The 13,152-nt window shown below is 39.1% G+C and overlaps 1 protein-coding gene across 8 annotated transcripts in view; it reads left to right on the top strand.

Annotated features, from left to right (window-relative positions):
• The window catches only part of dgkza (diacylglycerol kinase, zeta a), a 708,940-nt gene that overhangs the window by 672,067 nt on the left and 23,721 nt on the right, over window positions 1–13,152 (top strand). For all 8 annotated transcript variants that reach the window (XM_063062203.1, XM_063062202.1, XM_063062204.1 and 5 more), the window contains one exon: window positions 7,608–7,651. In XM_063062203.1, coding sequence (XP_062918273.1) covers window positions 7,608–7,651 — 44 coding nt within the window. The remainder of the gene's footprint in view (window positions 1–7,607; window positions 7,652–13,152) is intronic.

Below are 13,152 nucleotides of genomic sequence, written 5' to 3'. Positions count from 1 at the left end.
TCTTTACCCATTTTTTCTTTCCCACTCTTTATTTTGGTTTCTGCAAAAGATTTGACTCTAATCATCCTTCCTTTTAACGGTGTCTTCTTCCTTCATCATTCCTTCAAATTTCACACTCTGGAAGAAGCTTTTTGGAGTTGAAAGGTGCCGCAAATAGGTAATATCGGGCACATAAGATGTCCTGGCTGTAAAAGATTTAACCCATTTATTATGTTTCCATTAATCTTTCTCACTCTGATTTGCCACTTGCTTGCCTGCTACCCACTAAAGATGTTCATGTGCCTGAGGAGCATCCTTCCAACTTATGGTGGTGAACAGAAAATGCAGTTACATAAAATCGGACCATTTAAAGAAATTTGAGACCTGAACCTGTCAAAGAATTAAAATTGAGAATGAAAAAAGAAGAGAAGAAAACCAACCCATATTGTTTTAAGAACAAAAACATCCCATACTGTTCTCCCTTAGAGAATATAATTAAAATCAATGGGTTGCTTTAAAATTTGGGAATTGATATTGTTTCATCTCAAATATTTTTATTTCAGAATAGCTAATTAAAATCATTCAACTTCATTTATATATATAAAAAAATGCACTGCATTATTGATCAGAAGACAGAGAACTGCATAATTAATGTAAAGATTTATAGAAATGAACAAAGAACCAACACTGTGGTAAAGGACCAACATCCTCTACTTCACAGACACTGTTTCACAGGGATAAAACACAATTATGTGTTCTGGGAGTTTAGAGAAATCATTTCACTGCCAAGCTTTCAACAAGCGAGGGATATCTAACATCCTGAGGCTTTTGTACCCTTGAGTAGAATTTTAAAATCTTATTATGTTTATTTTTTGTAGAAACTTTCCCTTTCAAGTTCACAGCTTCTGGCAGTAATGCTTTGTAATCAGTAATTTTTGGCATATGGCTTCAACTCTTGACATCTGTGATATTTATTTATAATCTCCTCTCCAGGATTTGAAGCATTAGGCCAGAATTAGAACAGTGTCAACAGATAAGAAGCAAATGTTCACTTAGATAACAGTACTTGTGCCTTTATGCAGATGTAAAGAAGATTTAAGTAAATAGATCTCACAGGAACCAATTCTCAGTATCTGCTGATCATGAGCCAAATGTGCTTTAGAGGCATTTTATGGACTTTTTCCAAAAATTTGTATTTATTTTCTGTTGGTGCTGACTATGCTAACTCACAGCACCGCCAACATACTCCTTTGACCTAATGTACAGCACAGGATAGCACACAAGTGAGTCAGTGTTTAACTCAGACAAATACAGGACTCCATGCATTCTTCATTTCATAGGTCACTGGACTGAGTTCATTGTTCATGTCCTGAAGCAGCCAGGTGCAAGCAATTACTAGTCACATTTAAACCCCATTGGTTGAGCTTACCATGGCAGAACTTACCCTGCCAATTAGCTCAAGGCTCAGGCGCTTTGCCCCTTATTTTAGAAAAGTTACTCGGTGTAATTCAAAATCAGGTGAATGTTGAGGCCCAAGTTCAGGTGTACAATCTTTTCATGGATTACACTACTGCTGAGCCTTACACAGAATGCTCAGATTTCTGTTAAATTTTTACATGGTCAGTATTTTTAGTGGTGTTCCAAGAGTTGTGTGTGAGAAGATGATGGAGCTTTTTAACCTGGGGCATGGAATATGTTTGTTTTAAACTGAAATGTATACAGTGTACTGAGGCAGGAAAAGGTATGGAGAAACCTTCAACAGCTTGTACCTCTGTTAACACCTACTAGCTCTCACTCAGTAAATAAATCCAAATTATAGGGCACATTTACAGCAAAAAGTTACAATAGTATCCTGTGTATTGAGTAACTTCCAGGACACAAATCCGAAATATAATTTCCATTTTTTGTATTTATTTTTGTAACATATATTTTTATGTCTTTGCATTCTGCTGTTGCAACAAAACAAGAAATTTCATATTATATATCAGTGCTAATAAATCTGATTCTGATACTTTTTCAGAGTCATAGAAAAGTACTTCACAGAAACAGGCCCTTCAGCCCATCTAGTCCATGCCAAGCTACTGCCTGGTCCCATCGACCCGCACCAGGACCATAGCTCTCCATGCCCCTACCATCCATGTACCTATCCAAACCTCTCTTAAACGTTGAAATCGACCTCACATGCACCACTTGGGCTGGCAGCTCATTCCACACTCTCACAACCCTCTGTGGGAAGAGGTTTCCCTTCAGGTTCTCCTTAAACTTCTCAAGTTTCACCTTTAACCCATGACCTTTCACAAAGAATCAGAAATTCATTGAATTCATTGAACTAGTGTATAAATGAATATCATAAGACACTTCAGATGCTGGAATCTAAAGTGAAAAACTAAAAACTAAATTTATCAGCCCAACATTTTGTCTTTGATTTGCATATTAGTATTTGAAACGTTACCATGCGCCAAAGGGCTCAGCAGTCAATACAATACAGGTGCCCCCGCTTTTCAAACGTTTGCTTTACGAAACCTCACTGTTACAAAAGACATACATTAGTACCCTGTTACCGCTTTCAGAAGGTGTTTTCACTGTTACGAAAAAAAAGCAGCACGCGATAAAAGGCCCGGAGCAGCCGCTCTCCCCTGGATTCGGAACGGCATTGCTTTAACACGTGCCTGTGAGCAGTCATTAGCAAGATGAGTTCTATGGTATCGGAAAAGCCTGAAAGAGCTCGTAGAGGTGTTACACTTATGGTAAAACTAGACATAATTAAGCGTTTTGATCGTGGTGAACTAAGTAAGGACAATGTGAGTTTGGCTTGTTGAAGCTGACGAACATGATGTTGAAGAGGTTTTGGCATCCTATCACCAAGAACTGACAGATGAAGAGCTGATGCAATTGGAAGAAAAAAGGATAACAATCGAAACCGAATGAGTAATGATAAAGTACGACATTAATTTTGAAAGGGTACGTCGGTTTAGGGGATATTTGCAGGATGGTTTGAGTCCTTATTAAAGAACTGTGTGATAGAAAAATGCGCGAGGCTCAGCAGTCAAGCAAGGCCTTCCACATCAGCCACAGCAGACTGCAAACTTCGACCGAGGCGGCCAGTCATAGGAGAAGATGAGCTAACTGCTCTAATGGAAACAGACGAGATGACACCCCAGTGTCCCACCACCCCAACCCCCGGGCCACGGACAGATACCGATTCGCGGAGAATGCAGCAGTAGCCGGGAGGCACACAGCACATCTTTAAGAAAAAAGCTGAAATAAACATGCTAATTAATTAGGTGCTGCCCAACACGTAATTGTCGGCCCATATCAGAGACGACGTAATCGGAAATCGGCATTGATCTGGGCCAACAATTACGTGTTGGGCGGCACCTAATTAATTAGCATGTTTATTTTGGCTTTTTTCTTAAAGATGTGCTGTGTGCCTCCGGCTACCGCTGCACCCCTGCATGCTTCGTGGCAATGAATCGCTCGGCGCCCTGGAGGATGGGGGCCACTGCACCACCCAAACTGCGACTCAATCTAACACACCATCATCAGTGTGCTCTGCGCTGTCTTCCCAATTCCAGTAAGTGATACTACCCTGTACATACATTATTTCTACTTTATATCGGCTGTGTATTTTTACATGTTATTTGGTATGATTTGGCAGCTTCATAGCTTAAAGGTTACTGGAAAGTGCTTGCGCTGTGTTTTTGCCAACAGCGCTTGCGTGAGATTTTCTGCCAACGGCGCTTGCGTGAGATTTTCGCTACGGAGAACAGTTCAGTAATGATTGTGGAAAAGTATTTCTACTTTATATAGGCTGTGTATTTATGATATAATTCCTGCTTTTACTGTATGTTACTGTTATTTTAGGTTTTATGTGTTATTTGGCATGATTTGGTAGGTTATTTTTGGGTCTGCGAACGCTCACAAAATTTTCCCATATAAATGGTAATTGCTTCTTCGCTTTACAACATTTCCGCTTACAAACCGTTTCATAGGAACGCTCTCCCTTCGGATGGCGGGGGAAACCTGTACTTGTGTATAATTTATTATTATACTGTAGAAAACTTGCTATCTAATATACAGCAGTCCCACACATTGCTGCTTAGGTACTCCCTGTTAGTACTCCAGTGGCTGAAATACAATGTCTCCTTCCTTTCATAAAAGCTTAATAATAATAGATCCTATCTATTTCTTTCCTGCATCTAAAGAAATCATCTCATCACTAATGTTACTTCATTGCATTTGATGGAAAAGTGCTATGAATTTGCCACCAAGTTTCCCTACAAGGCAGCAATGACTGCATTCTAAATTAATACACTGACTTTTAAGGACTTGGGAACATTCTGATTTCATAGATGATGATATGTGTGAAATGCAGCCATTAGAACACTGGTTAAGAGAAATTACTGTATTTCCATCTTCTTTTTCCACATTGGCTTGCTTCCTGCTATGGAGCAATTCTTAAACAGTGTGTCTTTGGCATACTGAAAGTGACATACGTATCTTGCTGCGTCTAAATCTCTCTTCAATAAACAAGAACTTGCTATTGATTTAGCTGCAAGGAATTGCGTTGTGATTTTGAAAGCAAGTTTCAATTATCTGGATTTCTTTTTACACCTAGCAAATTGAGTGGGTTCAGAACTGAAAGCCATATATTCAGGATTGAGGTTAAACAAGGTCTCACCAGAAGATAGCATTGTCTTTACATGTTTTTTGAAGTTAATGCTCTGTTATTTAAAGTTCAAATTAAATTTTATTATCAAAGTACATATATTCAGCATATACAACCCAAGATTAATTTTTGTGGGCATACTCAGCAAATCTACAGAATAGTAACTGTAACAAGATCACTTAAAGATCTATCAAAGTGCAGAAGACAACAAATTATACAAAGGAGGTTTACAAGGATGATTCCAGGAATGAAGGGCTTAACATATGAGGAGCCTGTTCTCACTGGTATTTAAAAGAATGCAGGGGAATCTCATTGAAACCTACCAAATGTTGAAAGGACTAGATAGGGTGGATGTGGAGAGGATGTTTCCTATGGTGAGGGTATCCAGAACTCAAGGGCACAGCCTCAAAATTGAGGGGTGACCCTTTAGAACAGAGGTGAGGAGGAATTTTTTTAGCCAGAGAGTAGTGAATCTGTGGAAGGCTCTGCCACAGAGTGCGGTGGAGGCCAAGTCCGTGAGTATATTTAAGGCAGAAGTTGATTGTTTACTGATCGGTCAGGCCATCAGAAGGATATGACGAGAAGGTCGGTGTATGGAATTGAGTGGAATCCGAGACCAGCCATGATGGAATGGCGGAGCAGACTCAATGGGCTGAATGGCCTAATTCTGCTCCTATGTCTTATGGTCTTAAATGCAAATATAAATAAATAGCAATACATTATGAAAACATCTGATAAAAAGTACTTGAAGTGAGATCATTGGTTGTAGGAACATTTCAATGATGGGACAAATGAGTGTAGTTATCACCTTTTGTTCAAGAGCTTGATGGTTAAGGGGTAGTAACTATTCTTGAGCCTGCTGGTGCAAATGCTTGGGCTTTTGTACCTTTACTTGATGGCAGCAACGACAAAAGAGATGGCTTGGGTGGTGGCGATCTCTGATGATGGATGCTGTTTTCCTATGGCAGTGACATTGTTATAAAATTACAGCTACATGTTTCTATAAGCCCAGGAACAAGTCTAACACTGTAATACCGTATGTCACTGTTTATGATGAGGTGTTACAAGTCCTAGCAATAAACTGTGCCTGTGTTACAACAGTGCCAATAATTCAAAGTACTATAAATTGAGATTTTCTGTGGGAATGAGAACTTCTATATAAATGCAGGCATCTCTTTTTTCGGTGTAGGTTTATTACAGCCTATAAATTGCCAATAAGATGTGTCTAGCATATTGCAATCCATAACACGGTATAACATATCTGAGTCTATGTTAAATTCTTGTTCCACAAAAATAGAATGACTTGAAGTGCGTAACAGCAGTGCAGGATACATCAGTTGATGTTTCAATGAATATCATTCATACCACTATTAACTTGGTCTTTTAAAACAGGATATTGCAATAGCCTCAGAAATATAAGTTACAAAACTCACCTGTTCTAGTCTGATTCTGTTAATGTCATCTAAATCCTTCATGGTGTGCATTGATTTGTAACAGCCAATATTATAGCTGTGAGTATCATCAAATACATTCGTTATATGGCTCTGTTTGAAAAATCTACAGAACTTTAAGTTATGTCAAAAACTAAAAAAGAACTTGGATGTTTGAAACGAAAATGCTAGAATACTCAGCAGGACAGGCAATATCTGTGGAGAAAGAAACAGTTAATGATTCATGTTGCCTTAGCATCTGATGAAAGGTCATTGAAATAAGATATTAACTTTGTTTCTCTCTTCCCAGATACCTCTTAAACGGCATTTGTAATAACGTTTTCTTTCATGGATAACCCATGTCTGGCATTTGCAGTTTTTTTTGTCTTTGTGATTATTTAATGTTCTGCATATTTTTCATAACCTGCTGAGTACCTTCAGTATTTCTGTATGTTGCCTGTGTACATTAAGCAATCTGTGATCTATTGCACACTTATGTTCATCCTATTTATATTATTAAGTCAGAATATGCATAAAATGTATGTTCTTTAACACTGTGCCTATATCATAAACCTCTCCCTTTTTCATGGTACGTTTTAATGTCCTTGCATATTTCCCCCTTGGAATTTCACATACTTATTGGCTATTCAAGTTCTTCGCTCTGTATTCCACTCTGCCCCCTCTCTAATCCTTGTCCTTCACTTCCTAAGCCTTCTCTCAATCTCTCCAACCTCACTTCAAGTTCAATTTCAAATGTATCGTCTTCTGACAATACATATTATACAACCGACTTCCTCCAGACCATGGAGCACTCACAAAACACGTATCACACACAGCATGCAAAACAAATTATTACCATAAATAAGTTAATAAAATATAATTCAAAATGCATGCAGTGTATAGCACAGGTAAACAGTACAGTAAACAACTCACTCTCTAGTGACGAGACCTCATTGGTGGCAGTGTATTCATTAGTCTCACAGCCTAATGTCACTTCTTAACCAACTGACACTGATCCCATCCTGAGATTCTTTTTAAACTTCTCTTCCACTGACAATTCTCTCCTACTCTCCTTCACCCCACCCATTTCTACTGCCGTCTTTGTTCCACTTTATGACACCTTGTGTTGTGAGAGCACTGCAGTGCCACACTAACAAAACACTCTAATCTGCAAAAATCAGTAGTTCAACATTTTGTGTATTCAAGTAATAGAAAATATGTCTGTTCAAGGAATAGCAAATAGCACAGGGCACTTGGAGACCAGAATATATAAAGGGGGTCCTCAGATTCCCCTGATCTTCCCCCACTGCCCCCAGAACACAATAGAAACCTTTTAGAAAGGTAAGGGAATGGACTGAGTAACTGATGAGAGAACATTTCTCCCATTTTTACAGAGTATGGCAGGAGATCAGTAGAACCTCAGCAGCACTTTGGGGTGATATTTTTGTGAATGATCTGCTTGTATTAGTTTTTTCCTCATCTTACAAAAGTGGCCTTGTTTAAATGATGACGTCTGTTTGTTTTTGTAGATGAGAGCCTTCTTCATGCAGTGAAGAACAACGACCTACAGCAGGTGAGCCACAAACTCCACAGAGAGCCCATCGTGTTGAATAAAGAACAAAGCATAAGTGATATTTAACCACCTTAATGTAATGTCTGACCTGAATAATAGCCAGTGCTATCAGGGTTTCTGATCAATTATACGGCATTTAGCTTATGTATTACTTCCCTTGGCCTCAAAGATGTAGCTCCATTACAACATAGTGAAGGATCTCAAGTTGCCAAATCAGATAAACTTTGCAGCCATTCAAGGACACATTTTACAGGGCCTTTTCGGGGAAGGAATTCCAAACTGAAGGTACAGCTGGGCAAAGGAGATGTCAGATGTGCAGGAGAGCAGAAATGGAAGTATCAGAATAAGGTTTAATATCACTAGTGTATGTCAGAAAATTTGTTTTTGCAGCAGCAATACAATGCAGTGGGTAATAATAGGAAAAAAAACTGAATTAAGTTTTCATGTTTTATTGTTCTACAACATTGAATCACAGTGGATTTATTTTGGCCTTTTTTTACACATCAACAGAAAATGACTCTTTCATGTCAAAGTGAAAATAGACCTCGACAAGGTGATCTAAATTAATTACAAATATAATACTCAAAATAATTGATTGCATAAGTATTCACCCCCTTTAATATGACACACCAAATTATCACTGATGCAGCCAATTGGTTTTACAAGTCACGTAATTTGTTAAATGGAGATCTGATTTTGGAGACCTGTGTACAGTCAAGGGGTTTCAATTGATTGTAGTAAAAATACACCTGTATCTGGAGGGTCCAACTGCTGGTGGGTCAGTATCCTGGCAAAAACTACACCATGAAGACAAAAGCACACTCCAAGCAACTCTGCAAAAAAGTTATTGAAAAGCGCAAGTCAGGATTCAAGAAAATTTCCAAGTCACTGAATATCCCTTGGAGTACAGTTAAGTCAATCATCAAGAATGGAAAGAATATGGCAGAGCTGCAAATCTGCCCAGAGTAGGCATCCTCAAAAATCGAGTGATCATGCCAGAAGGGGACTAGTGAGGGAAGCCACCAAAAGACCTATGGCAGCTCCGGAGGAGTTACAATCTTCAGTGGCTGAGATGGGGGAGACTACATATACAACCACTGTTGCTTCACCAGTTGCAGCTTTATAAGAGAGTGGCAAAGAGATAGCTACTGTTGAAAAAAACTCACATGAAATCTCAGCTAGAGTTTGCCAGAAGGCATGTGGAAGACTCTGAAGTCAGCTGGAAGAAGGTTCTATACTCTGATGAAACCAAAATTGAGCTTTTTGGCCATTAGATTAAACTCCATGTTTGGTGTAAGCCAAACACAGTACATCATCAAAAACACACCATCCCAACCATGAAGCATGTTGGTGTCTGCATCATGTTGTGGGGATGCTTCAGTGCAGCAGGCCCTGGAAGGCTTGTGAACATAGCGGGTAAAATTAATGCAGCAAAATACAGGGAACTCCTGGAGGAACACCTGATGCAGTCTGCAAGAGAACTGTGACTTGGGAGAAGATTTGTTTTCTAGCAGGACAATAACCCCAAGCAAAAGCCAAAGCTATACAGGATGGTGTAAAAACAACAAAGTTAATGTCTTGGAGTGGCCAAGTCAGAGTCCAGACCTCAATGCAATTGAGAATTTGTGGCTGGACTTGAAAATGGCTGTTCACTCATGATCTCCATGCAATCTGACAGAGCTTGACCAGTGTCCAGATATGCAAAGCTGATAGAGACCTATCCACACAGACTCAGGCTGTAATTGCTGCCAAAGGTGCATCTACTAAATACTGACTTTGAAGGGGGTGAATACTTATGCAATCTATTAATCTGTGTCTTATATTTGTAATTATTGTGGATTACTTTGTAGAGATTTGGTTTTACTTTGATACAAAAGAGTCTTTTTCTGTTGCTCTGTGAATACTTTTTAAAGGCACTGTATGTTAAATAGTTAAGTTAAATAAATAGTGCAAAAATAGAAATAAAAAAACAGTGAGGTGGTGTCCATAGGTTCACTGTCCATTCAGAAATCAGATGGCAGAGGAGAAGCTGCTCCTAAATCGTTGAGTGTGTGCCTCCAGGCTCCTGTACTTCCTTCCTGATAATAGCAATGAGAATAAGGCACGACCTGGGTGATGGTGGTCCTTAATAAAGGACATCATGTTTTTGAGGCGTCACTCCTTGTCCTGGATACTGTGGAGGCTAGTGCCCACGATGGAGCTGACTAAGTTTACTACTCTCTGCAGAAGATTATAGTTCTGTAGGAGTTTACAGAGATAGGTTTAGACATGTCTGTCAGAACACTGCTTGAACATCCAAATGAAATTCTAAGCTAGCATAATTTACTGCTGAGGTTTGTTGCAGCTTCATATGAACATATCTGTTTGAGCTCCTGCAATTGCTTTTGGTTTATTTTGCTTCTCTGATTTCATCCTCAACTAATGTCAGGGGCAAGTTTTACATTAATTATCCACCAAATGTAATAGTTGAAAACTTCTTTTTGTGGGAACATACATATTACATAAAAGCAATGTATTATTTCCTTTAAAGTATAAGGGCAAGAAAAAGTAATTTATTGTCAGAAATGCATTTTCCTTCAGACATACAAATTTGTATTACTCTCTGGCCTTGTGAAATTCTCAAGGGAAGAGTTTCATTGTAAATAACATTTAGAAGAAAATTCCAGAATCTCCTTGAGTGGTAACTGACTCTCAAGAAATCTTAGAACCAGCTCTTAAATGCGCTTACTTTTGTTGCACAATTATTACTGTCTTATGTCCTCATTTTCAACCTTTTCTTTATAATGTGATAATTATAACAACGATGATTTCTTACAGCACATTTATAAGAAAAAGATACCAGAGGTTTGTTAATGAACAGTTCACAGTATCAAAGCACAGCATTTAGCCCATCTGGCTTGTGCTACCACTCCTATTCTTCAAAAAAATGTCCATATGACTTATTTTAATTGTTTCTATTTATGTGGATTGAAAAAAATTTACAAAGACAGAAGGGTGAATTACCTGGAGTATTGAGTGCAGTTTTGGTCTCCAAATTTGAGGAAGGACATTCTTGCTATTGAGGGAGTGCAGCGTAGGTTCACGAGGTTAATTCCCGGGATGGCGGGACTGTCATATGTTGAAAGATTGGAGCGACTGGGCTTGTATACACTGGAATTTAGAAGGATGAGAGGGGATCTGATTGAAACATATAAGATTATTAAGGGATTGGACACGCTGGAGGCAGGCAGCATGTTCCCGCTGATGGGTGAGTCCAGAACCAGAGGCCACAGTTTAAGAATAAGGGGTAGGCCATTTAGAACAGAGTTGAGGAAAAACTTTTTCACCCAGAGAGTGGTGGATATGTGGAATGCTCTGCCCCAGAAGGCAGTGGAGGCCAAGTCTCTGGAAAGAGATGGATAGAGCTCTTAAAGATAGCGGAATCAAAGGTTATGGGGATAAGGCAGGAACTGGTTACTGATTGTGGATGATCAGCCATGATCACAGTGAATGGCGGTGCTGGCTTGAAGGGCTGAATGGCCTACTCCTGCACCTATTGTCTTCTGAGCTGGTCAGGAAATATGGGGAATATGTATCCATTTGGGAAAAAGAAAGGAGCTGAAGGAGAGAGGGTCTGGCTCAAGATTTTAGAGTTTGAAAGGTTAACAGTATTTCAAATGAAGTATAAGAGCCAGATGCTATGTTGCAGCCTTACAGAACATTGGCTAGAGTGTATTTCGAGTATTATGTACAGGTCTGCATACCTCATTAAAGGGAGGATGTGGTAGCAGTGGAGAGAGTGCAGAGGAGATTCACCCAGATGTTGCCTGGAATGGAGAGCTGTAGTTATAACGATAGATATGCAGGGCTGGATTTATTCCCACTGGAGTGTTGGAGATGAAGGGATGACCATATAAAGTTATGGCATGATTAGAGTAGAAATCTGACACTTTTTCTCCAGATCAGGGTAATCTAGAACTAGAGGGCACAGATTTAAACAGAGAGGAGAAGTTGAGAGGTGGTCTGAGAGGTAAGCTTTCACATAGAACACAATGGTTCTCTGGAACAAACCTGAGGTGCTAGAGGAAAATAAAATTGCACATTTAAAAGACATTTGGACAGGTATCTGGATACAAATGGCATGGGCAGATATGGGCCTAATGCAAGCAAATGAGATTAGCATAGACAGGGATCAGGGTTGGCACGGTAAAGGTGAGTTGAAATGGTCGGTTTCTGCACTGTATGTTTCTATGATTCTAGAACTAGTAAACATGAGTAAATAGATAGAAGGGAAATTTGGGACTAGAGGTGGGAAACAGCTGTAGAGTGGATTTCTGGAAGGCCTTGGTGGTAAGAATTCTGGAATTAATTTCTTTGTGAAGGTGACTTCCTTAAGAAGTAAACTTCTGTAAGCTTCTGAAGAGAGACACAGCAAGTAGTGATTAGTCTTCTCTATTCCTCCATTACAACCGTTTTGACTTTTCAAAACTACCCCAGTGACCACAAGGTCCTTTAGTACATCCGGAAACTTTGAAAGGTAATGTATTGTTTATTTCTTTTGTAAGTTTCTGAGCAGACAGGTTGCATAAATTTATTTTGTTAATGGTTATAAGTGTAAAATGTGTCTCTTATGTTAAGAGATTGTCATGGGGTGAATCTTTACTGGTTTCCAAAGATTACTTCACTGACATTCCTTCATTTTGTAAAAGAAGTGTAGACATCCATGGTGCCCGATTACATCACACCTGATGTGTGTTTCATAAAGACCAGTGTAATATAGTGACATTTTGCATAGAAGAAGATACTGCCAGAGGCACTGAAATAAATTTACCAGATGAGCTGGATTTAGAAAGTGGTGGTTTGAGATAAGTGTTTGGACCATGTGACTTTTCTCTTCAACACCTTGCTGTTTTTAGTTTTATTGTAAAATTATGGGATCCAACTAAACTACTGGAATGCAGGCCATCCCTAGGCAAACACAGGTCCTGTTTTTACAGACATCCATAAGTCAATTTAGCCTATAAGCTGGAAAATACTCAGAAATAATTCACTGCAGTAACCATACCTCCACAGTGTTGCACATATGACAGATAAGTAAGAACAATTATTAAATGTTGAGAGAGAGATGAAATGAGTTCTGCTCTTTGTAGAAATGATCGTATGTACTTCGGACTTTTGAATTTAATATTATGGGAACTTGTTCCTGTGTAAAGGTTGTCCATTAGTCAGATGGCTTGCTTGGCAAAGAATATTGAGGAACTGACCGTCAGTGAGTTAAACTATCTTATTCATTGGCAATACTTCAATTACATTGTATAAAGTCATCCATAGTACATTGTCACTGAGTACGGTATTGTGTGTCTGTCTGCTTCAGTTACTTATCGATAAGGCTAGGCAGTTGGGTGGGGGGAAGGAGGTGTTGGTGGTGAGGGGCAGCAGGAAGTGGTGCTGCTACTGACTGAATTTACCACACAATAGTAAGGAGCACAAAGGGTCCTGAAATTTTTCAGATCATTAAGCAA

The sequence above is a fragment of the Mobula hypostoma genome, chromosome 11 (assembly GCF_963921235.1).
Source record: "Mobula hypostoma chromosome 11, sMobHyp1.1, whole genome shotgun sequence".
NCBI lineage: Eukaryota > Metazoa > Chordata > Chondrichthyes > Myliobatiformes > Myliobatidae > Mobula > Mobula hypostoma.
The sequence above is the reverse complement of the archived record's forward strand: the minus strand, read 5'-3'. Positions and strand labels throughout refer to the sequence as shown.